The sequence below is a fragment of the Bombina bombina genome, chromosome 6 (genome assembly GCF_027579735.1).
Source record: "Bombina bombina isolate aBomBom1 chromosome 6, aBomBom1.pri, whole genome shotgun sequence".
NCBI classification, from domain to species: Eukaryota; Metazoa; Chordata; class Amphibia; order Anura; family Bombinatoridae; genus Bombina; species Bombina bombina.
In genome coordinates, this window is record NC_069504.1 from 95,920,931 (window position 1) to 95,947,860 (window position 26,930).

At 39.1% G+C, this 26,930-nt stretch overlaps 1 protein-coding gene across 1 annotated transcript in view; it reads right to left on the minus strand.

Annotated features, from left to right (window-relative positions):
- CD36 (CD36 molecule) overlaps positions 1 to 26,930 on the minus strand; it is an 86,683-nt gene that overhangs the window by 16,937 nt on the left and 42,816 nt on the right. The window contains exons 7-9 of the mRNA XM_053719756.1: positions 25,707 to 25,773; positions 20,947 to 21,134; positions 7,982 to 8,100 (exon numbers count right to left, since the gene is read on the minus strand). Of these exons, the coding sequence (XP_053575731.1) occupies positions 7,982 to 8,100; positions 20,947 to 21,134; positions 25,707 to 25,773 (374 nt within the window). The remainder of the gene's footprint in view (positions 1 to 7,981; positions 8,101 to 20,946; positions 21,135 to 25,706; positions 25,774 to 26,930) is intronic.

Here is a 26,930-nt window from a genome sequence, read left to right on the forward strand (position 1 = left end):
ATATGGTTCATTAACGTTCTGGCTTAATAGTCTGGCTTCTACTTTGAAAAATATACCCATTATCTATCAATTGCCACTTAAAATAATAGATATCATATTCCTTTAAAGGGACATGAAACCCAACATTTTTGTTTCATGATTCAGAAAGAGCATGTGATTTTAAACAACTTTCCAATTTACTTCTATTATTTAATTTGCTTCCTTCTTTTGTTAGCCTTTGCTGAAAAGTTTTCTAGGTGAGCGCAGGAGCAGCAAACAACCTAAGTTCTAGCTGCTGATTGGTGGCTGCCTATTTATACCGATTGTCATTGGCTCACCCATATGTTCAGTTAGAAACAAGTAGTGCATCGCTGCTCCTTCAACAAATAATACCAAGAGAATGAAGCAAATTTGATAATAGAAGTAAACTGGAAAGTTGTATGTTCTACCTAAATCATGAAAGATTTTTTTGAGGTTTCATGTCCCTTTAAGGCATCAACAAGCTTTAAATAATCTAGGACTATGTGTAATACTCTAAAACCTAGGGCCCGATCCAATATGCAGCGTCACCCGCAAAAGCTGGCGACGCCAGATTTTGCGCTGGTTTGGTATTGCATATACGGCGTAGCATACAACTTACGCCCGTATATTTCACCGGTCGCCCGCAAATTTTACTCTCATAGACTAACATATAAAACCGCGCAATTTGGTATCCAATATCCAGCGCAAGGCCTTACGTGGCGAAAATGGAGAAAACTTACTCCATTTTCACCTCGCCATAAAATGCAGCTATAGCAGGCCTTGCGCTGAGTATGGGAGCACCGTAACTCCCTAAAATGCCTACAAAAAAAACCCTAACACCTAACGCATGCGCAATGTCTATCTACCTGTCAACTGCAATCGCCCACCGCAATCCCTAATAAAGTGTTTAACCCCTAAACCGCCGCTCCCGGACCCCGCCGCCACCTACATTAAATATATTAACCCCTAAACCGCCACTCCCGGACCCCGCCGCCACCTACATTAAATATATTAACCCCTAATCTGATCCCCCTACACCGCTGCCACCTACATTAAATATATTACCCCCTAAACCTAAGTCTAACCCTAACACCCCGTAATTTAATTATTATTTAAATAAATATAAATAATATTAATATTATTAACTAAATTATTCCTATTTAAAACTAAATACTTACCTATAAAATAAACCCTAAGATAGCTACAATATAATTAATAATTAAATTGTAGCTATTTTAGGATTTATATTTATTTTACAGGTAACTTTGTATTTATTTTAACTAGGTACAATAGCTATTAAATAGTTAATAACTATTTAATAGCTACCTAGTTAAAATAATTACAAAATTACCTGTAAAATAAATCCTAACCTAAGTTACAAATACACCTAACACTACACTATCAATAAATTAATTAAATAAATTAACTACAATTATCTAATATAAAATACAATTAAATAAACTAAACTATATTACAAAACCCCCCCCACTAAATTACAAAAAATAAAAAAAATATTAAAAGAAGTTTAATCTAATTACACCTAATCTAAGCCCCCTAATAAAATAAAAAAGCCCCCCAAAATAATAAAATTTCTGTACCCTAAACTAAATTACAAATAGCCCTTAAAAGGGCCTTTTGCGGGGCATTGCCCCAAAGTAACCAGCTCTTTTACCAGCCCTTAAAAGGGCTTTTTGCGGGGCATTGCCCCAAAGTAATCAGCTCTTTAACCTGTAAAAAAAAGCAATACAATACCCCCCCAACATTACAACCCACCACCCACACACCCCTACTCTAAAACCCACCCGATCCCCCCTTAAATAAACCTAACACTACTCCATTGAAGATCACCCTACCTTGAGCCGTCTTCACCCAGCCGGGCCGAACCCTTCATCTGATGCAGGCACAAGTGGTCCTCCAGCCGGGCAGAAGTCTTCATCCGATCGTGGAAGAAGAGGTCCTCCATCCAGCAGAAGTCTTCATCCAAGCGGCATCTTCTATCTTCATCCTTGCAGCAATGAGCGGCTCCATCTTGAAGACCTCCGGCGCGGAACATACTCCTCGCCAATCGGAATTAAGGTTGGAAAAATCTGATTGGTTGATTTAATCAGCCAATCGGATTGAAGTTCAGATCAGCCAATAGAATGCGAGGTCAATTCTACTGGCTGTTTCAATCAGCCAATCGGATTGAACTTCAATCTGATTGGTTGATTAAATCAACCAATCGGATTTTTCCTACCTTAATTCCAATTGGCTGATAGAATCCTATCAGCCAATCGGAATTCGAGGGACGCCATCTTGGATGACGTCATCTAAAGGAACCGTCATTCGTCGGGTAGTCGTCGGCCGAGGAGGATGTTCCGCGCTGGAGGTCTTCAAGATGGAGCCACTCATCGCCACAAGGATGAAGATAGAAGATGCCGCTTGGATGAAGACTTCTGCTGGATAGAGGACCTCTTCTGCCCCGATCAGATGAAGACTTCTGCCCGGCTGGAGGACCACTTGTGCCCGCATCGGACGAAGAGTTCGGCCCGGCTGGGTGAAGACGGCTCAAGGTAGGGTGATCTTCAATGGGGTAGTGTTAGGTTTATTTAAGGGGGGATAGGGTGGGTTTTAGAGTAGGGGTGTGTGGGTTGTGGGTTGTAATGTTGGGGGGGTATTGTATTGCTTTTTTTTTTACAGGTAAAAGAGCTGATTACTTTGGGGCAATGCCCCGCAAAAAGCGCTTTTAAGGGCTGGTAAAAGAGCTGGATATTTTGGGGCAATGCCCCGCAAAATGCCCTTTTAAGGGCTATTTGTAATTTAGTTTAGGGTAGGGAAATTTTATTATTTTGGGGGGCTTTTTTATTTTATTAGGGGGCTTAGATTAGGTGTAATTAGATTAAACTTCTTTTAATATTTTTTTATTTTTTGTAATTTAGTGTTTTTTTTTGTAATATAGTTTAGTTTATTTAATTGTATTTTATATTAGATAACTGTAGTTAATTTATTTAATTAATTTATTGATAGTGTAGTGTTAGGTGTATTTGTAACTTAGGTTAGGATTTATTTTACAGGTAATTTTGCAATTATTTTAACTAGGTAGCTATTAAATAGTTATTAACTATTTAATAGCTATTGTACCTAGTTAAAATAAATACAAAGTTACCTGTAAAATAAATATAAATCCTAAAAAAGCTACAATGTAATTATTAATTATATTGTAGCTATTTTAGGGTTTATTTTATAGGTAAGTATTTAGTTTTAAATAGGAATAATTTAGTTAATAATATTAATATTATTTATATTTATTTAAATAATAATTAAGTTAGGGGGTGTTAGGGTTAGACTTAGGTTTAGGGGGTAATATATTTAATGTAGGTGGTGGCGGTGTAGGGGAATCAGATTAGGGGTTAATATATTTAATGTAGGTGGCGGCAGTGTAGGGGGATCAGATTAGGGGTTAATATATTTAATGTAGGTGGCGGCGGTGTAGGGGGATCAGATTAGGAGTTAATATATTTGATGTAGGTGGCGGCGGTGTAGGGGGATCAGATTAGGGGTTAATATAGTTAATATAGGTGGCGGCGGGGTCCGGGAGCGGCAGTTTAGGGGTTAATATATTTAATGTATGTGGTGGCGGGGTCCGGGAGCGGCGGTTTAGGGGTTAATACATATAATGTAGGTGGCGGCGGGGTCTGGGAGCGGCGGTTTAGGGGTTAATACTAGGATAGGTTTATTGTGGTGTGGGCTATGGCAGTTTAGGGGTTAATAATTAGGCTTATTGCATTGTGGGGGGTTGTCGGTCTAGGGGTTAATACATTTATTATTAGGAGTGAGAGGGGGGATTGCGGATATAGGGGTATACGTGTCGGGATGATGTTTGGGAGGCGTGTTAGACAGTTATGGGAGATTTCATACTTTAGTAAGTTTTTGTAGGTGCAGGCAGTTTCTAAAGTGCCGTAAGTCACTGGCGATTCCAGAAATTTGTACTTACGCTTATTTCTGGACATCGCTAGTTTGTCCGACTTACGGCACTTTAGCAACTGCCGGCGGGGTATATTGGATACCCCGATGTGCGAGGTGAAACTACAGGCGGAGCGGGTTCCCTCGCTTGCACCGAAAACTACGCTGTATATCGGATAGGGCCCCTAATGTTTAAATTAGCTCAAGAGAAAGTTAAAAAATCTATCGCCTAGTTCTGCGTTAGCCGTCAAAAGCAGCGTTAAGGGGTCCTAATGCTGCTTTTGGCCGCCCGCTGGTATTTAGAGCCAGCCAGGAAAGGGTCTAACGCTCACTTTCAAGCGGCGACTTTTCCATACCGCAGATCCCCTTACGCCAATTGCGTATCCTATGTTTTTAATGGGATCTTCCTAACGCTGGTATTTAGAGTCTTGGCTGAAGTGAGTGGTAGAGCCTCTACCGACAAGACTCCAGCCGCAGAAAAAAGTCAGTAGTTAAGAGCTTTATGGGCTAACGCCGGTTTATAAAGCTCTTAACTACTGTGCTCTAAAGTACACTAACACCCATAAACTACCTATGTACCCCTAAACCGAGGTCCCCCCACATTGCCGCCGCTATAATAAATTTTTTTAACCCCTAATCTGCCAACCGCACATCGCCGCAACCTACATTATCCCTATGAACCCCTAATCTGCTGCCCCTTACACCGCCGACCCCTATATTATATTTATTAACCCCTAATCTGCCCCCCCCCAACGTCACTGCTACCTAACTACACTTATTAACCCCTAATCTGCCGACCGGACCTCGCCACCACTATAATAAATGTATTAACCCCTAAACCGCCGCACTCCCGTCTCACAAACACTATAATAAATAGTATTAACCCCTAATCTGCCCTCCCTAACATCGACGCCACCTAACTTCAAGTATTAACCCCTAATCTGCTGACCGGACTTCGCCGCTACTATAATAAATGTATTAACCCTAAAGCTAAGTCTAACCCTAACCCTAACACCCCCCTAAATTAAATATAATTTTAATCTAACAAAATAAATTACATATTATTAACTAAATTATTCCTATTTAAAACTAAATACTTACCTGTAAAATAAACCCTAATATAGCTACAATATAACGAATATTTATATTGTAGCTATTTTAGGATTTATATTTATTTTACAGGCAACTTTGTATTTATTTTAACTAGGTACAATAGCTATTAAATAGTTATTTACTATTTAATAGCTACCTAGTTAAAATAATTACAAAATTACCTGTAAAATAAATCCTAACCTAAGTTACAATTAAACCTAACACTACACTATCAATAAATTAATTAACTAAATTACCTACAATTACATACAATTAAATAAACTAAACTAAATTACAAAAAAAAAAAACACACTAAATTACAAAAAATAAAAAAAGATTACAAGAATATTAGGCTAATTACACCTACTCTAAGCCCCCTAATAAAATAAAAAAGCCCCCCAAAATAATAAAGGTCCCGACCCTATTCTAAATTAAAAAGTAACCAGCTCTTTTACCAGCCCTTAAAAGGGCTTTTTGCGGGGCATGCCCCAAAGTAATCAGCTCTTTTGCCTGTAAAAAAAAATACAACCCCCCTCCCAACATTAAAACCCACCACCCACATACCCCTACTCTAACCCAAACCCCCCTTAAATAAACCTAACACTACCCCCCTGAAGATCTCCCTACCTTGAATCATCTTCACCCAGCCGGGCCAAAGTCTTCATCCGATGGGGCAGAAAAGGACATCCAGACCGGCAGAAGTCTTCATCATATCCGGGCAGAAGAGTACACCCGGACCGGCAGACATCTTCATCTAAGCGGCATCTTCTATCTTCATCCATCCGACGAGGAGAGGCTCCATCTTCAAGACCTCCGGCGTGGAACATCCTTCTTGACCGACGACTACCCGACAAATGAAGGTTCCTTTAAGTGACGTCATCCAAGATGGCGTCCCTCGAATTCTGATTGGCTGATAAGATTCTATCAGCCAATCGGAATTAAGGTAGGAAAAATCTGATTGGCTGATTGAATCAGCCAATCAGATTGAGCTCGCATTCTATTGGCTGATCGGAACAGCCAATAACTGATTGGCTGATTGGCAATCGGATTGAACTTGAATCTGATTGGCTGATTCAATCAGCCAATCAGATTTTTCCTACCTTAATTCTGATTGGCTGATAGAATCCTATCAGCCAATCGGAATTCGAGGGACGCCATCTTGGATGACGTCACTTAAAGGAACCTTCATTCGTCGGGTAGTCGTCGGTCAAGAAGGATTTTCCGCGCCGGAGGTCTTGAAGATGGAGCCGCTCCTCGTCGGATGGATGAAGATAGAAGATGCCGCTTGGATGAGGATATCTGCCGGTCCGGATGTCCTCTTCTGCCCGGATAGGATGAAGACTTCTGCCGGTCTGGATGTCCTTTTCTGCCCCATCGGATGAAGACTTCGGCCCGGCTGGGTGAAGATGACTCAAGGTAGGGAGATCTTCATGGGGGTAGTGTTAGGTTTATTTAAGGGGGGTTTGGGTTAGAGTAGGGGTATGTGGGTGGTGGGTTTTAATGTTGGGGGGGGGTTGTATTTTTTTTTACAGGCAAAAGAGCTGATTACTTTGGGGCATGCCCCGCAAAAAGCCCTTTTAAGGGCTGGTAAAAGAACTGGTTACTTTTTAATTTAGAATAGGGTAGGGACCTTTATTATTTTGGGGGGCTTTTTTATTTTATTAGGGGGCTTAGAGTAGGTGTAATTAGCCTAATATTCTTGTAATCTTTTTTTATTTTTTGTAATTTAGTGTTTTGTTTTTTTTGTAATTTAGTTTAGTTTATTTAATTGTATGTAATTGTAGGTAATTTATTTAATTAATTTATTGATAGTGTAGTGTTAGGTTTAATTGTAACTTAGGTTAGGATTTATTTTACAGGTAATTTTGTAATTATTTTAACTAGGTAGCTATTAAATAGTTAATAACTATTTAATAGCTATTGTACCTAGTTAAAATAAATACAAAGTTGCCTGTAAAATAAATATAAATCCTAAAATAGCTACAATATAACTATTAGTTATATTGTAGCTATATTAGGGTTTATTTTACAGGTAAGTATTTAGTTTTAAATAGGAATACTTTAGTTAATAATATTTAATTTATTTCGTTAGATTAAAATTATATTTAATTTAGGGGGGTGTTAGGGTTAGGGTTAGAATTAGCTTTAGGGTCGGCAGATTAGGGGTTAATACTTGAAGTTAGGTGGCGTCGATGTTAGGGAGGGCAGATTAGGGGTTAATAACATTTGTTATAGTGTTTGTGAGACGGGAGTGCAGCGGTTTAGGGGTTAATACATTTATTATAGTGGCGGCGAGGTCCGGTCGGCAGATTAGGGGTTAATAAGTGTAGTTAGGTAGCGGCGACGTTGGGGGGGGGCAGATTAGGGGTTAATAAATATTACGTAGGTGTCGGTGATGTTAGGGGCAGCAGATTAGGGGTTCATAGGGATAATGTAGGTTGCGGCGGTGTACGGAGCGGCAGATTAGGGGTTAATAATATAATGTAGGTGTCGGCGATAGCGGGGGCGGCAGATTAGGGGTTAATAAGTGTAAGGTTAGGGATGTTTAGACTCGGGGTTCATGTTAGGGTGTTAGGTGCAGACTTAGAAACTGTTTCCCCATAGGAAACAATGGGGCTGCGTTGGGAGCTTAACGCTGCTTTTTTGCAGGTGTTAGGTTTTTTTTCATCCCAAACTGCCCCATTGTTTCCTATGAGGGAATCGTGCACGAGCACGTTTTGCCAGCGTACCGCTACCGTAAGCAACGCTGGTATTGAGAGTTGAAGTGGCGGTACATTCGGCTCAACGCACCCTTTTTGGAGCCTAATGCAGCCCCTCAGACAACTCTAAATACCAGCGTTGTCTTAAGGGTGCGTTGGGAAAAAAAGCTGCGTTAGCTACGCGGGTCTTTACCGACAAAACTCTAAATCTAGCCGTATGTAAACAGCATTATATTTTTTTAACTTACAGGTTCCACATCTATGTATGTCTGGTGTTCTTCTACGTTTGGTTTCAGTCCAGTCACTTGGTCCAGGAAGAAATCGCTTGCATACAGGTAGTGAGGAAGTGAAAGGAAAATTGGCTTACCTAAAAAAGAGGAGGGCACATAAATCTGTCAACAACGCCCTATTTGAAATACATATGTGAACAAACACAGCACAAGTAAGTTTGTGAGACAAAAAAAAACTTAAACTCAAAAAAGAATACCCACTAAAGTGAAGTAAGGGCCTTCGTGGAGAATAGCACACAATCTGGTATTATAAGTGAGAGGTAAGTTTACCGTTATTTTTTTTTAGTGCAGCCTACGCTTTCAATAGATAGCGTGACAACACTAAACACCAATCAAAGTGGTGAGTTATGTGGTTAGGGCTAAAATAAAAGTTATGTGTTGAGGCTAAAATAAAAGTACATAAAACACAAGTAAAACATTCAAATAAAGTATTTTACTCATATTTATAATTATTAAAAGTAGAAGATATGTTTATTATTAAGATAAATGCATACACACATATGTATACTCACGCCTACACATACAACTTTGAGCTGTTTCCATATATCATATCCCTTTATATTACTGTTTAAACACCTTTATTGATATACAGTAAATATACATATATGGATATATATATCATTTTATACTATAGGTCCGATCATTTAAACTTCACTGGTTCTGACAGGGTTTGTTTCACGTCGAACTAACAGGGGCTGCCATTGTGGAATTATCTTAAAAAAGGGGCAGTTCTTGCGAGTGGCGAGATGTCTCCTATAGAAAGTAATGGGGCTCGGTGGAAAGGGAAACTTTGCTGAGTAGAACAGGGGGAGCACTTTATAAATTAAAACCTGCATAAAAAACTAATCACTTTTGGCTAATTTCTGCACATAGCATATTACAATTGCTTCTATTTTCTATGCATGTGTTTTGCTATTAGGGTATTAACTATTTTGCGTATATTGTCACAACCTTTCCACCTTTTAATTTGCAAGAAAAAACTGTGAGATCTTTAGGACGGAAATATTTAGATAATTAAACTGGGATTTGAGAGAGAGTTTTATACACGCCCATGGTCAGCCCATTTCTTTCTAATGACACCATGAGTCCACGGATCATCATTAATTACTGTTGGGAATATCACTCCTGCCCAGCAGGAGGCAGCAAAGAGCACCACAGCAAAGCTGTTAAGTATCACCTCCCTTCCCTCCCACCCCTGTCATTCTCTTTGCCTACATTAGAGCAAGGCAAGTGGTAAAGTTAGGAAAACAATCCAAAATGCCTGTTATTGAATCAAAGAAAGTGAGATGAAGTAACCAAGCGCTAAAATAATCCCTAAGATGTAAACAGAAATAGAGGGTCTAACCAACCCCCAAAGAAGAGATTAACAGTGTAGAGTTGTGAGTACAGCGCCAAAAAAGGCCAAGGGATAAATATACACACTACAAAGAAAAACACTAAATGAGATTTAATACAATTAAAACAATAGGTTTACAAGTTAATACCTTATATCCGATAGCAATACATTATCTAAGCTGGAGGTAATAGGCAAATAATTCTAGTTACTAGAATATAGTATAAGCGAATAATGAAAAATAACTAAAAATACAGGGCTAGTGTAGGCAGCTTGCAATAAAAAACACAGTAATGGTCGTAGCAGCACAGTATACAGCTATAGGTCATGGATCCATGATGAATAATAATGTAAAAAATAAATGAATAAATAAATTAATTAATTAGGTGAATTTTGTGAAAATTAGTGTAATGTGCAATGCGATATATGAAACAATGCAATAATCCGGGACCGGATCTTGTGGGGGCAGACGTTCCTTCTTCACTCAGGCTTGGGTTCGAGATGTTCAGGATCCCTGGGGACATAGTGTCCCAGGGATACAAACTATAGTTCAAGAATTTTCCTCCCAGGGGCAGGTTTCTGCTTTCAAGATTATCTGTAGACCAGACTAAAAGAGAGGCGTTCTTACACTGTGTTCAGGACCTCTCCGACCTGGGAGTGATAGTTCCTGTTCCGATGCAGGAACAGGGTCTGGGGTTCTATTCCAATCGGTTCGTGGTTCCCAAAATGGAGGGAACTTTCATACCACTTTTAGATCTCAAGAGTCTAAACAAATTCCTCAGATTATCGTCCTTCAAGATGGAAACTGTTTGTTCCATTCTTTCTTTGGTCCAAGAGGGTCAATTTATGACCACAATGGATTTAAAGGACGCATACTTGCATGTTACCATCACAGGGACCATCACAAGTTTTTAAGTTTTGCTTTTCTAGACAAACTCTTCCAGTTTGTGGCTCTTCCATTTGGTCTTGCCACAGCTCCCAGAAATTTCTCAAAGGTTTTGGGATCCCTGCTGGTGGCGCTCCTTTGCGGGGAATTGCAGTGGCACCTTATCTGGACGACATTCTGGTTAAGGCGTCTTCCTTTCAACAAGCAAGATCACTCACGGAAACATTGTTATCTTTCCTGCGGTCTCACTGATGGAAGGTGAATTTGAAAAAGAGTTCATTAGTTCCAACTACAAGGGTAGTTTTCTTGGGAACCATAATAGTTTCCTCATCAAGAAAAATTTTTCCGACAGAAGTCAGGAAATCAAAGATTTTCGATTTTGCCTAGCACTTCAGTCCTCTCCTTGGCCATCAGTGACTCAGTGCATGGAGGTAATGGGCTGGTGGTAGCGGCAATGGACATCATCCAGTTCATCCGTTTCCACCTCAGACCTCTGCAGTTAAGCATGCTCAGGCAGGGGAACTGAGATTATGCGGATCTGTCTCCACGATTACAGCTGGAGCAGGAGACAAGGGATTCTCTAGTTTGGTGTTTGTCTCGGGATCATCTCTCCAAGGGAACCTGCTTTTGCAGACCTTCCTGGGTGATTGTGACAACAGATGTCAGACTTCTGGGATGGAAGCAGTCTGGAGCTCTCTAAAGGCTCAGGGAACACGGACTTGGTCGGAGTCTGTTCTACCTATACACATTCTGGAATTAAGAGCAATCTTCAATGCTCTCCTGGCCTGGCCTGGCCTGGCCTTAGTTAGCTTTGGCCCGGTTCATCAGGTTCCAGTTGGACAATATAATCTCAGTGGTTTACATCAACCGTCAGAGAGGAACTCGGAGTTCCTTGGGCATGACAGAGGTAGCAAAGATCATTCAGTGGGTGGAGACCCACAATTGCTGTCTGTCGGCGATCCACATTCCAGGAGTGGACCTTTGGGAGGCGGACTTCCTAAGCAGGCAGACCTTTCTTCCGGGGACTCCATACGGAATTTTTTTTTTAGCCTGATTCTCAAAGGGTCAGTCGGAATTGGATCTCATGACATCTCGGCAGAATGCGGTACGGGTTGAGGTCAAGGGAACCTCAGGCTGTAATGATAGACGCCATGGTGGTACCTTGGAATTTCAGTCTTGCATACCTATTTCCTCCGTTTGCTCTTCTACCTCGAGTCACTGCTCTTCTACCTCAAGTTATTGCTCGAATCAAGCAGGAGAGGGAGTCAGTGATCCTTATTGCACCGGCATGGCCTCGCAGGATTTGGTATGCAGACCTGGTGAACATAGACCGACTGGTTGCTGTGGAGTAATGGCATACCTTTTTTACTCATATCTTTCTTAAAACCCCTATTTTTTTGAGTGCAATTTTTTTATGTGTTCTTTTTAAATAATAAACTTACCACATTTTTCCTATGAGGCTTGCTGGATTTCTGTATTTTTCTTCAAGACCTGGTGAACATGTCATCTCTTCCATCTTGGAGATTTCCTTTGAGGAAGGACCTTCTTCTTCAAGGACCCTTCTTTCATCCAAATCTAGTTTCTCTGAAGCTGACTGCTTGGAGATTGAACACTTAATTTTATCCAAGCGTGGATTTTTGGAATCGGTCATTGTGACCATGATTCAGGTTTGTAAACCTGTGACTAGAAAGATTTCCATAGATATGGCATAAATATTTATATGGGTGTGAATCCAAGGGCTACTCTTGGAGTAAAGTTAGGATTCCTAGAATTATGTTATTTATCCAAGAAGGTTTGGAGAAGGAATTATCGGCAAGTTCCCTAAAGGGTCAAATATCTGCCTTGTCTATTTTGTTACATAAACGTCTGGCAGACGTACCAGAAGTGCAATAGTTTTGTCAGGCCTTGGTCAGGATCAGGCCTGTGTTCAAACCAGTTACTCCTCCCTGGAGTCTTAATTTAGTTCTTAAAGTGCTTCAAGGGGCTCTGTTTGAGCTTATGCATTCCTTAGATATTAAGTTGTTATCTTGGAAAGTTTGTTTCCTGTTGCTATTTCTTCTGCTCGTAGAGTGTCAGAGCTCTCGGCATTACAGTATGAGTCACTTTACCTTATTTTTCATTCAGATAAGGTAGTTTTACGTACCATGTTAGGATTTTTTCCCTAATGTAGTTTCTGTATGGAACATTAATCAGGAGATTGTTGTTCCTTCCTTGTGTCCTAATCCTTCTTCTTGGAAGGAACGGTTTTTGCACAATTTGGACGTGGTATGTGCTCTAAAATTTTACTTACAGGCGACTAAGGTTTTTCTTAAGTCTTCTTCCTTCTTTGTGGTTTACTCTGGAAAACGTAAGAGACAGAAAGCTACGACTAGTTTTCGTTCTTTATGGCTGAAGAGTATCATAGGTTTTGCCTATGAAACTGCTGGACAGCAACCTCCAGAGAGAGTTACAGCTCATTCCATGAGGGCTGTTGCTTTCTCATGGGCATTAAAAAATGAAGCTTCTATGGAACAAGGCTGCAACTTGGTCCTCTCTTCACTCTTTTTTCAAAATTCTATAAATTTGACATTTTGGCCTCAGCTGAGGCCGCTTTTGGGAGAAAGGTTCTTCAAGCAGTGGTGCCTTCAGTTTAGGTTTCCTGTCTTGTCCCTCCCTTATCATCTGTGTACTCTAGCTTGGGTATTTATTCCCAACAGTAATTAATGATGATCCGTGGACTCAACGTGTCATTAGAAAGAAAACAAAATTTATGCTTACCTGATAAATTTATTTCTTTCTTGACACGATGATGACACCACGGCCTGCCCTGTTTTTAAGACAGGTTGTTAATATGTTATAAACTTCAGACACCTCTGCACCTTGTTGCTTCCTTTCTCTCCTTTACTTCGGTCGAATGACTGGGGTGGGAGGGAAGGGAGGTGATATTTAACAGCTTTGCTGTGGTGCTCTTTGCCGCCTCTTTTTTGATGCACCCTAACAATACAATTTTTTCCTGTGTATTTTTGTGTGAATGGTTCAATTATTCATTTAGTATGGTTTTTAAATTTTGATTTTTATTGTGTACTTTTGAAATGTATGCATCGCCCTCCATACGAAAAGGCAGTATACCTCCCTAAGTGAGAAATCCTGTTTTATAGGTAAGACGTGCCTTTTTACAATTACTCGAGACTGATATTTGCAGAATTCTTAAATATTCTCACCAGGCCAGAGATCTTTAGTTAACCATGCCCTATGTGAGGAACAAAACCATTTATTTTCTTTTTTAGCGTGCCTTCGGATTAATGCTCGAGTGACCTACATTTGGACCTACATTTGGTAGCATGCCCCATACAAATATATAAACAGTAACACTTTTCAAATGTTTATTAAAGACATTGAGTAATCATTTACTGTGCAGGCTGGAAAAAGTAAGTATACCCTTAAATTTAGAAACTTGTACCTAACAGCAACAATCTCCACCAAACGTTTCCTGTAGCTGCTTATAAGACTTGCACAACAATAAGGAAGAATTTGAGACCTATTTCTCCCTAAAATTTCTGGGTTGTCTTGATTGATAGGTCATGCAACAGCATCTCAATTGGGTTAAGATCAGGATTCTGACTTGGCCATTCCAAAACACAAATCTTCTTTTTCAGGCATTCTTTAGTTGATTTACTTGTGTGCTTTGGGTCATTGTCTTGTTACATCACCCAACCTCTCTAAAAATTGTTCCCTCAATAATTGCAAGGTATTCAGGCCCTAAGGCAGCAAAGTAGTCCCAAACCATGGTACTCCCTCCACCATACTTCACAATTGGGATGAGGTTTTGGTGTTGGTGTGTAGTGCACTTTTTCCTCCATGCATAGCGTTGTGCATTTTTGCCAAAAGTCCAATGTTTGTCTCATCTGTCCTCAACACTTAGTCATTTATTCATGTGTGTCTGTACATAATTATTATCAGTTATTTGTAGAGCGCCAACAGAATCCGCAGCGCTATAAACAAAGGGGGAGTACAACAAAACAATTATAGGGTAGAGGGCCCTGCCAAGAGTTGCACTGTTGTAGTCAGCTCTTAAGAAGGTGATCCACAAACAGCTGGACTATTAGGCTTACATGCTAAGAGGGTTCAGGGGATTGCAGTGGAGGAGAGGAACTGGTATTAGGAAAGGTTAGCGTAGGTTGTATGCATCCCTGAACAGTAGAGTCTTTAGGGAGCACTTGAAGCTTTTAAAACTAGAAGAGAGTCTTGTGGAGCGAGGCAGAGAGTTCCACAAGATGGGAGCCAGTCTGGAGAAGTCCTGTAAACGGGAGTGTGATGAGGTGACAAGAGAGGAGGAGAGTAGGAGGTCATGAGCAGAGCGAAGGGGACGGGAGGGAGAGTATCTGGAGACAAGGTCTGAGATGTAGGGGGGGGCAGTGCAGTTGAGGGCTTTGTATGTCAGAGTGAGAGTTTTGTGTTTGATCCTAGAGGCAAGAGGAAGCCAGTGAAGGGATTGGCAGAGAGGCGCAGCAGATGAAGAGCGACGTGTAAGGAAGATGAGTCTGGCAGAGGCATTCATTATGGATTGTAAAGGAGCTAGGCGGCAGGTGGGGAGACCAGAGAGGACAGAGTTGCAGTAAATAAGGCGGGAAAGAATGAGAGAGTGGATTAAAATCTTAGTTGTGTCTTGTGTAAGGAAGTGTCTAATTTTAGAGATGTTTTTAAGGTGAAAGCGGCAGGCTTTAGCCAATGACTGAATGTGAGGAGTGAAGGAAAGATCTGAGTCGAATGTGACCCCGAGACGTGCGGGGTAGGGGTAATGATGGAGTTGTCGACAGTTATAGAGATATTGGGGGTGGAGATTTTGGAAGAAGGGGGGAAAATGAGGAGCTCAGTTTTGGAGAGAATTAGCTTGAGGTAGTGAGAGGACATCCAGGAAGAGATGTGAGAAAGACAGTTAGTGACACGGGTTAGCAAGGAAGGAGATAGTTCTGGTGCAGAGAAGTAGATTTGGGTGTCATCGGCATACAAATGATATTGGAAACCGTGGGACTTTATTAGGGAACCTAGTGATGACGTATAGATTGAGAAGAGAAGGGGACCGAGGACGGAGCCTTGCGGTACTCCGACAGAAAGTGATGACGGGGCAGAGGAGGCCCCAGAGAAGGCTACACTGAAGGTACGATTTGACAGATAGGAAGAGAGCCACGAAAGGGCTGTGTCACAGATGCCGAAGGATTGGAGGGTTTGGAGCAGAAGAGGGTGGTCGACAGTGTCAAAGGCTGCGGACAGATCAAGGAGGATAAGCAGAGAGAAGTGGCCTTTTGATTTAGCTGTGAGTAGGTCGTTGGTGACCTTAACAATAGCTGTCTCTGTGGAGTGATAGGGACGAAATCCAGATTGCAGCGGGTCAAGAAGGGAGTTTAACGTAAGGAAATGGGATAGGCGTGCATGTACTAGTTTTTCGAGAAGCTTTGAAGCAAAGAGGGAGGAGGGAAATTGGGCGGTAGTTGGATGGGGAGGTAGGATCAAGGGAAGGTTTTTTGAGGATAGGTGTGACCAGCGCATGTTTCATCGATGAGGGAAATGTACCAGTGCTGAGGGAGAGGTTGAAAATGTGTGTTAGTATAGGGGTAAGGATAGCAGAGAGAGAGGGGAGCAGCTGTGAGGGGATAGGGTCAAGGGGACAGGTAGTGAGGTGAGAGCGTAGTATAAGTGCTGAGACTTCATCCTCAGTAACAGGGGAGAATGAACTAAGTTTCAGGTTATGAGGGTTGTGGTTGAGTGAGAGTATTTGATGGGGGGAGAGAATGGAATTGTGTTGAGAGCTGATATCATGCCTGATGGAGTCAATTTTGTTAATGAAGTGACTGGCAAAGTCTTGGGCTGACAGAGAAGTTGTATTAGGAAGTGGGGGAGGGCGGAGGAGAGTATTGAAAGTGGAGAACAGACGTTTTGGGTTTGAAGAAAGATTAGAGATAAGAGCAGAAAAGTAGTGTTGCTTGTGGAGACTAAGGGCAGAGTAGTAGGAGTTCAAGATGAATTTGTAATGAAGAAAATCAGCTGAACTCGTGATTTTCTCCAATGCCGTTCAGCAGTACGGGAACATCTGCGTAGGTACCGTGTTAGAGGAGTATGCCAGGGCTGGGGTTGAGTGTGTGATTTCCTAGCAGTGGTAAGAGGGGCGAGATTGTCAAGGACGGATATAAGGGTGGAATTATAGTGGCAGATAGATTGTTCAGGGCAGGAAAAGGTGGAGAAGGATGAGAGGAGCGGTTGAAGGGAATTAGCAAGTTGTTGCTGATCCAAAGACCTAATACATAATACATTTACTGATGAAATCTCACTAACAAGGGTAACCAATGTCTTATTCTTTCAAGTAAACTACTAATCAGTAGGAAAGAATAAGACATTGGTAACTCTTGTTAATGAGATTTCACCAGTAAATGTGGGATTATCAGACACACGTGAATAAATGACTGAGTATCAGTATGATCCAGCTACGGTGATGAGTCTCCATAAGCATAGGGCAGAAAGGAATGTTTATAATTTGTGGAATATTTAGGGTTAATTATATAATAGAAGGAGCAATTATCCAATGGGAAAGCAGGCGGTTCTTTTAAAACAGGGAACTTATGTGTTTTAGTAGACGGCTAGGAGTACGGCAAAAGTCGAAACGCGTCAACCGGGTTTCAAGCCTGCCTCCACAATCTACTTTCCCCCCGTATGGATTGGAATATGTGTTTGTATTTTTAGTGCATGGATTTAATAAAGGTGACAATTTACTGCAGAATCTGGTGCTCTTCTTGATGTTGTATTTTGTACTTTGGGCCTTTGAGTGAGAATGATGGAGTGGTGTAGCCTGCAGGGGATTGGTCAGAGGGATTGACCAAGGTGTTATGTTCCAATAAGCACGAAGTGGAGAACCAAGCATGTGACAACTGGATTACAGTGTTTGGCAGAGTAATAGGATCTTGGTGACCGACCCACCTGAAGGAGGATATTGAGCTTGTTGCAGGAAAGGGCTGATCCAGGGACTGGGTGAGGTCAGGCAGATGGACAGCTGCCAGTACATCTGAAGCTGCAGAATACGTTAAACGCAGTAAGTGCCGTTTTTTTCAATTTACACAATGTTGAGGATGCTTATTGATTGAAGTGAACTGTCTAAACCACTTTAAGGCTGTAGATATTGTTTATTGGAAAGGACAGAGACTCAGCCAAAGAGAAATACCTTACACCCATAACCATCTTTGTGATTATTTTGAGTGTTTGATTAATCTACAAAATATTCTATATACTTTAATGGTGATTTTCTGTTGAAACCATTAGATGCATTCTAAAGGACTGTGATTGACCCCATAATGAGTAATCAATGCAGATATCCCAATAATTTCAAGGTGTTCACAAATTGTTTCTTGCAACTGTATAATTTTGCTCTGGAGATTTTTTTTTTACTCTTCTGCCCGAGAAATATTTCTGCATCCACCATGTCTTTAAAGGAACATAAAACATTAAGGGTACTGACAATTAATTAATTAATTCTAATATGTTTAATAATTGTAGGCTAAAAAAACATATCTTTTTTATTTGTTGTTAGAGTATATGCAGTTTGTGCCTACCATAACATTGTTTCTGGACTATCTGGACCAATGATCTCCCTTCCAAAATATCAAGTCTCTTCATTTTTCATCCCTCCAATCAGTAACTATATCATAATGACACTTTTGAATGTGTAATTTGTCTTGTTACACTCCCACTTGCTTGTGCTGATAATATCACAGTGGCAAGTATGAGCAGTGGTATGGACCAACAATAATGCTGCTCACTGTTTCTACCTGATGTTGTGTTTGTGCACAATACAGAGCACTTGGATGTACGCTTGTGCAAGACACGTGTGAGCACTTTATGGACTACCTAGGTAGACTTTCATTATAGATGTACTATAATGATGATAACAAAGATTATTGAGATGATTATTATTTCAGTGCTAAATATTAAGAGAACAGTACCAAACTGTTAAAATGTATTTATAAATTATTTAGTAATAATGTGTTCTTAATATTAGCAAATTAAAGAAATTGGGGTTTACTTGAGTAAATAGTAAAAAAAGCTCTCAGAATACTGTAAATGTTAACATTACATTGGAAAACAATTGTGTATGCTAAGTAAAACTAATCTCACTTAAAAGGTAAATAATGCTGCATATCCTCGTAGCCTTTAACAGGAGTGACTAAAAAGCAGCTAAATTATTAGTTGGGGGATCATATACTTAATCCTTCCCATAAATGTAATTTATTAAACCCCCCCTTGTTATTGTGATATTGCTAAAATTACATAGACAACATTTTAAACATGCTCTAAAGATGTGCGCCATTTTGACAATGCAATGTCCCTCCATTTGAATGAACTTTAAAGACTACCTTGAATCCATCTCAAAATGTTTAATTAAGGAAAGTAAAATAAAATTGGGATGCATTATCATTACGTTTGTTGCCTCTGCTTGGTGTAAAGCACCTCTGAACATTGTACTTGATCTGTTAATTGCAGAGAAGCTTCAGTGTAGTGAAATTAACTGATTCTGCAAAATTCTGCACCGTGATTTCTTGAAGGGACAGTCTACACCAGCATTTTTATTGTTTTAAAAGATAGATAATCCCTTTATTACCCATTCCCCAGTTAAATTAATATGCATTTAACCTATGTGACTAACTTGTATCTAAGCCTCTGCAAACTGCCCCTTTATTTCAGTTCTTTTGACAGACTTGCAGTTTAGCCAATCAGTGTCTGCTCCCAGATAACTTCACGTGCACAAGCACAGTGTTATCTATATGAAATACGTGAACTAACACCCTCTAGTGGTGAAAAACTGTTAAAATGCATTCTGAGAAGAGGTGACCTTCAAGGTCTAAGAAATTAGCATATGAACCTCCTAGGTTAAGCTTTCAACTAAGAATACCAAGAGAACAAAGCAAAATTGGTGATAAAAGTAAATTGGGAAATTGTTTAAAATTGCATGCTCTATCTGATTCATGAAAGTTTATTTTGGCCTAGACTGTCCCTTTAAATCTGAGCCCAATCTCAGTTAAATCTGTCCCTAACTGGCAAAGAAGACTAACAAGCATGGTGTTTATCTGAACTGCTCTTGATTTGCAAAACATTTTAAATTGCATGACATTGTTAAAGTATTTTAAAACCTTAAGGCCTAGGTTACAAGTAGAGTGCAAATATATTAATGCTACTGTGCGTTAAAGGGTCATGAAACCAAAACATTTCCTTTCATGATTTAGGTAGAAGAAACAATTTTAAACAACTTTCCAGTTTACTTCTATTATCAAATTTGCTTAATTCTCTTGGTATCATTTGTTGTAGAAGCAGCAATGACAATCAGTATATAAATGCAGCCACCAATCAGCAACTAGAACCTAGGTTCTTTTCTGCTCCTGAGATTACTAGCCAAACCTTTCTACAAAGGATAACAAGAGAAGGAAGCAAATTAAATAATGGAAGCAAATTCGAAAGTTGCTTAAAATTGTACATTTTATCTGAATCATGAAATAAATGTTTTGGGTTCCATGTCCCTTTAACATCTCTCAAGTGTAATTAATAACATTTCTATTTTTGCACCCATATTACAACTCCAAAATATATTTTTTGTCATTAAAGCATTAGTCTAGGACATGCTAACATCTGCATGTTGGATAGCTTTGGTGTGCTACATCCCTCACATAATAGACTTCTATGGGGAAGAGCAGTAAAATCCATGTAGGATATCACTCAAACTCAAAGCCAAGTGTAGAGTTCGCAAGTAGCAGAGCAGATGGTGAGTAGAGTGGATGGTGCACAAGTAGAAGAGTGGATGGTGTGAAAGTAGTAGAGAGGATGGTATGCAAGTAGTAAAGTGGATAGTGTGCAAGTAATAAAATGGTGCACAAGTGGTAGAGTGAATGGTGTGCAAGTAGTAGAGTGGATGGTGCGCAAGTAGTAGAGTGGATGGTGCGCAAGTGGTAGAGAGGATGGTATGCAAGTAGTAGAGTGGCTGGTATGCAAGTAGTAGAGTGGATGGTGTGCAAGTAGTAGAGTGGCTGGTATGCAAGTAGTAGAGTGGATGGTATGCAAGTAGTAGAGAGGATGGTATGCAAGTAGTAGAGTGGATGGTGTGCAAGTAGTAGAGTGGATGGTGTGCAAGTAGTAGAGTGGATGGTGTGCAAGTAGTAAAGTGGATGGTGTGCAAGTAGTGGATGGTGTGCAAGTAGTAAAGTGGATGGTGTGCAAGTAGTAGATGGTGTGCAAGTAGTAAAGTGGATGGTGTGCAAGTAGTAGATGGTGTGCAAGTAGTAAAGTGGATGGTGTGCAAGTAGTGGATGGTGTGCAAGTAGTAAAGTGGATGGAGTGCAATTAGTAAAGTGGATAGTGCCCAAGTAGTAGAGTCAATGGTGTGCAAATAGTAGAGTGGATGACGTGCAAGTAGTAGAGTGAATGATGCACAGGTCTTGAAATGTGCTAACTTTTCCAGCTGTCTTTTGTATAGCCCTCAAGCGCAACACTTAACCAATTGTAATACAAACACAATGAGCACACTAATAATGCTCTCTCCAATATCCATTAAAAGAACAGGGTACTCTAAAAAAGCATCAGCCATGTTAAAATGCTTTGGTGACAATAGTTAACCATCCACTTGTACCAGATTGTGCATTATTTTTTGCATGAGATTGTGCAAAAGATATTTTCCTTTTATTAGTAACTTACCACCTTGACAGGCTCTGAGGTCCAGTACTCCGGCGGCTGTGCAATTTCGTGATAGAAGTTGGTCTGTACAAAAACACTGGTTATCTGGATTGATTGTGGGGGATGCAAGTGCCATTTCTGGCAGTACAAATCGATAGAGTTCAATCCCCTTCAGCTTATAAGATTTTTCAAACAATCCATATATAGATCTGTTACATAAATAATAATAATCATTAGATATTTATCAATTTTTTTTACAAACTACAATATTTTATATTAGTTTTTTAATTACCTAGATACAAATCAATAGCTAAATTAGGCAATTTTAAATAAAATCTAGGTTATATGATTTGTTTTTTGTCTTCTCTAGGGAGTGTCCAACAAGCACAATCTGCACAGAAAAGCAAGAGATATTAAAATGTCCCTTTAAAGGGACATAATTCTCCCAACAAGCTTAAAGGGATAATAAACACCAAAAATGGTATTGTTAAAAAATATAGATAATGCATTTATTTACCATTCCACAGTTCTGCATAACAACACTCTTATAGAAATATACTTTTTACCTCTGTAATGACCTTGTATCTAAGCTTCTGCTGACTGCCTCCTTATCTCAGATATTTTGATAGACTTCCATATCAGGCAATTAGTTATTTATATGAAACACACAAACTAAACACCATCTAGCAGTGGAAAACTGTCAAATGCATTCAGATAAGAGGCAGCCTTCAAGGGCTTAGAAATTAGCATATGAGCCTACCTAGGTTTAGCTTTCAACTAAGAATATCAAGAGAACAAAGCAAATTTGATGATAAAAGTAAATTAGAAAGTTGTTTCAAATTACAAGCGCTATCTGAATCATGACATTTTAATTTGGACTTTATTATCCCTTTAAGATAATAGTGCAAGCATTGCAATAAGTATTGGGTGTGCCCAGGCCAAACCCTAATGGATTTTTAAATCTTGGTTATCACATCTTGTTACTGTCATGCGACTCCTTGCTATTGCTGTACTGCCTGCCAGCGCTACCCAGTATCTGCTTCATGGAAGACATCTTACCACATCCTTCTAGGCAGTATATAATGAGGTACAATCCTTAGCCTGCTGCCTTCAAAAGAAGTGGCTTGTAGAGTGGCTGAGAAGTGAGAACTCATGTACTTCCAGACAGCCATGGAGAGGGACATATCCTTTTTGTGATTCTATTAATCTTAATTTGCAGGCTGAGCTCTCAGACCATGTGACCTGTGGGATTTCTATTTGAACACTGTTTAGCAGACCTTCCAGAGAATAAGGCTAGCAGCTGTGTGTGGGCTATAGTGTTATAGTAACTGTACTGAGCAGATTTACTTGTATAATGTCTGTAATGCTACATTCAGAGGAGGAAGAACAATGAATAATACTACAATTTAGTAAATAAACTCACTTAAATGTAGTTTAAACCTGTGCTCAACTGCCAACAAGATATTGATTTTATTATTAACAAGAAGAGGACAAAATATATTAAAGTCAAACCCTTCTAACAATCTCCATCGATATAAAATAGCTACACATGAGAATAAAGTGCTATTCTTGTTAAAACACGTACATTTATCTTTTGTAGTCCTATATTTTAATTTCTCTCCCCTCATCAACTGAATTTTCATACTTTTAAACTTTTTTTGGAAGAGATCTATATATCTTCGCTATCTGCTGAAGTGACAATATGAGAGTGTTTAGGTATCTACACTAACCTTAAAGGGACACTGTACCCAAATTTTTTCTTTCGTGATTCAGATAGAGCACGAAATTTTAAGCAACTTTCTAGTTTACTCCTATTATCAAATTTTCTTCATTCTCATGGTATCTTTATTTGAAAAGCAAGACTGTAAGTTTAGATGCCGGCCCATTTTTGGTGAACAACCTGGGTTGTTCTTGCTGATTGGTGGATAAATTCATCCACCATTAAAAAAGTGCTGTCCAGAGTCTGAACTAATAAAAAAGCTTAGATGCCTTCTTTTTCAAATAAAGATAGCAAGAGAACGAAGAAAAATGATAATAGGAGTAAATTAGAAAGTTGCTTAAAATTGCATGTGCTATCTGAATCACAAAAGAAAAAAATTGGGTTGTGTCCCTTTAGAGTGATAGAAAACCCCAAATTTTTCTTTCAGGATTCAGATAGAGCATACAATTTTAAACAACATTTCAATTTCCTTCTGTTATTAATTTTGCTTCTCTCTCTTGGTATCTATTAAAGCAGCACCAATGTACTACTGGGAGTTATCTGAGGTAAGCCAATGATAAGAGATATATATGGACAGCCACCAATCAGCTAACTTCCAGTTCCTGGGCCTACCTAGGTATGCTTTTTAACAAAGGATACCAAGTGATAATAACTAATTAGATAATAGAAGTAAATTGAAATGCTGTTTAAAATCGTATTCTAAGTCTGGATCATGAAATATTTTGTTTTGGGTTCCATGTCCCTTTAATTAGTAACAGCAAGTGACTTTACAAGAGTTGTGTCCCTGGACTGCAATCCAATGCAATTTTTAGAAACAAAATGAGAATTCTAAATCAATTTAAACCATTTATTTTGAATGTAGATCTTTTACAATGCAGTGTTTAATATATATACAGTATATATTGTAATGATATAATTTTTTAACCTCATGGATTGTCCCTGCTTCCTGTAACTATATTCTTATTATCTAGATTAAATTAGACACTTGGGGGCATATGTATGAAGGTCTGGCGGACCTGATCCGACACTGCGGATCAGGTCCGCCAGACCTCGCTGAATACGGCGAGCAATACGCTCGCCATATTCAGCATTGCACCAGCAGTTCACAAGAGCTGCTGGTGCAACGCCGCCCCCTGCAGACTCGAGGCCAATGGGCCGCCAGCAGGGGGGTGTCAATCAACCCGATCGTACTCGATCGGGTTGATTTCCGGCGATGTCTGTCCGCCTGCTCAGAACAGGCAGACAGGTTATGGAGCAGCGGTCTTTGTGACCTCTGCTTCATAACTGCTGTTTCTGGCGAGTCTGCAGGCTCGCCAGAAACACGGGGCATCAAGCTCCATACGGAGCTTGATACATATGCCCCTTGATCTGCTTTGATGCATCAGACAAATATGTTCTCTTCAATAAGTGTTTTCTAAAGTCAGAACACTTTGTCCATTTGTTCTATTATTGTGCATTTTCATTTAAAGGTACATGAAACCCAATTTTTTTTGTTTAATGATTCAGACAGAGCGTGGATTTTAAAACAACTTCACACTTTACCTCTATTAACAATTTTACTTTTGGTTTCATTTATTGAATGAGCATCAATGCACTACTGGGAGCTAGCTGCATACATTGTTAAGCCAATGCAATGAATAGTCATATATGTACAGCCACCAATCAGTAGTTAGTTCCCAGCTCCTAAACCTACCTAGGTATGCTTTTCAACATAGGAGATCAAGAGAACTAAGCAAATTAGACAATAGAAGTAAATTGGAAAGTTGTTTAAATTGTATGTTCTATCTGAATCATGAATGAAAACAATTGTGTTTCATGTCCCTTTCAGTGTATAGTTTAATAGTTTAAACAGCATTTGCTCTTTCACTATCATCTATCTATCTATCTATCTATCTATCTATCTATCTATCTATCTATCTATCTATCTATCTATCTATCTATCTAACTATTAATAATATGGGCTTCAGTTTTTGAGCAGCATTTGACCACAACTTCTTAAAGGGACACGAAACCCAAATTTCATATTTCAGATAGAGCATGCAGTTTTAAACACGTTTCTAATTTACTTCTATTATCAAATTTTCTTTGTTCACTTGCTATCTTTTTGTTAAAAAAACAGGGAGGTAAGCTCAGTCTGGAGCACTATCTGGCAGCAGTTTTACAAGAATGTTATCCATTTGCTAGAGAACTAAATAGGAGCACTATTTCCTGCCATTTAGTGCTCCAGACACCTACCTAGGCATCTCTTCAGCAAAGAATACCATGGGAACTAAGCAAATTATATAATAGTAGCAGTAATAAAATTGTATGCTCTGTCTGAATCACAAAATACATTTTTTGGGTTTGATATCCCTTTAAACGTGTATGTTTGGGTGATTGACAGCTATAAATTAAATGCAGGCAGTGGACATAGAGTAAAGAACCATTGTCTGTCAGTGATTTCATAAATATATTAAAGGGACACTCAATCAAAATTAAACTTTCATTATTCAGATAGAGCATGCCATTTTACACAACTTTCCAATTTACTTCCATTAACTAAATGTGCACAGTCTTTTTATATTTAAACTTTTTGAGTCACCAGCTCCGACTGAGCATGTGCAAGAATAAGTGTGTATGCATTTGTGAATGGCTGATGGCTGTCACATGGTACGTGTATGCATTTGTGATTGGCAGATGATGTCACATGGTACAGGGGGAGTGGAAAAAGACATACCATTTAAAATTGTCAGAAAAAAAAATCTACTACTCATTTGAAGTTCAGACTAAGTGCTATTGCATTGTCTTGTTATCTTGTATTTGTTGATTATGCAAATCTACTGTGTTGACTGGTCCTTTAAATAACTACTGAGTGTTCTGCATTCCTCTTTGTTGTGCATGGGGTGAAGCAATTAATACTACTTTGAGCTGCCAATACAACTGGAAAGTAAGCGACATTTATTTTTTGGTTATGTAATACAATTTTATTATTGGGTCTTTGTCTGTTATGTAGGTAATGCATAATTGGAGCACCGTCCGTCTGCTTTTTTTGGGGGTATATTTTCTTAAATATTTAACTTACCTGCAGATTTCAGAGGGAAAAAAGTATAGTTTATCCTTTTTAACAAATGGGGGAAAGGAAGCAGCATCTAATATAAAAGGAAAGAAAATATTTTAAGTAAATACAAACGAACTACCCGCCACTGGTTGCTTGTTTTGGCCTTTAAAACAGTGTTATGTATAATTTTTGATGTGGCCTAGATTACAAATAAAGCGATACATTTTAATTGGTCTTGGGCACCAACTGTGCTCAAGGTAAAGCAATAGTGTTGCCATGTTAGCACTGATATTACAAGTTTAAAGTTAAAATTGAGCATGCGAGAAAAAGACTTGGGCTCACTAACATCTGGATATAGGAGTTCCCATAGACTTCTATGGGGAGCTATAAAAATCCTTTCCTTTTTATTGTTCAAGCACCATCCATAACTTTCAACTTGTAATATGAGTGATGTTTCGATTGGTCGTAATATCCATTGAAAGTATAGAACGTGATGTTGGCTGCGCTATACTTTCTCTGGTAAATATGTTTAACAAAGGACTTTATTGCCATTATTTTTAACAGGAACAGCAAATAAATACTACTAATAAAATAATAATAATAACATAATACTATTTTTAACAAAAATTCTAACAATTGAAAGAATCTATCTTTCAATACTAGCAGAACATACAACTTGCTGATTTAATTTGAGTTAATAACTATCTCACAGAGTTACAGAACTGCATGTTCCAATAGTCAAAGTGATTGAAAATGACTGAGCTTCCCTTAGTCGCCCACCTCCCTGTACTTGGTTAAGGTTTGACTGTCCAAGCCTGTATGACTAAGTTTCAACATTTAGTGCCTGACTGGCCATCCCTAAAATTAATCATTGCTAATACTTTTGCAGGATTTGACAAGGGACAATAGGCACATGAATGGTGAGACTTCCTCTACATCATTAGAAAAGGAGCTGATTAACCACACATTATACCTCCTTCCCTGCACCTTTTTTGGAACCAAATGACATTAAATATGTAATTGATTTGGTCAAGCAATCATTCATTCTTCCTTTGTTTGTCCAGTCATGTGTTTAGTTATTCATGTACTTCAGAGAAGTGACAAATTCAGAAAAATATGTACTCCTCCAAATCCAAATGCACATCTGTAGTGTATATAGTGTGCATGTCTTTAATAGTCAATATATATTTTATTTTGGACACAGCAAAAGGATGAGTTGTGTTTCCCATTGTTAGGTTTTGCTTATCT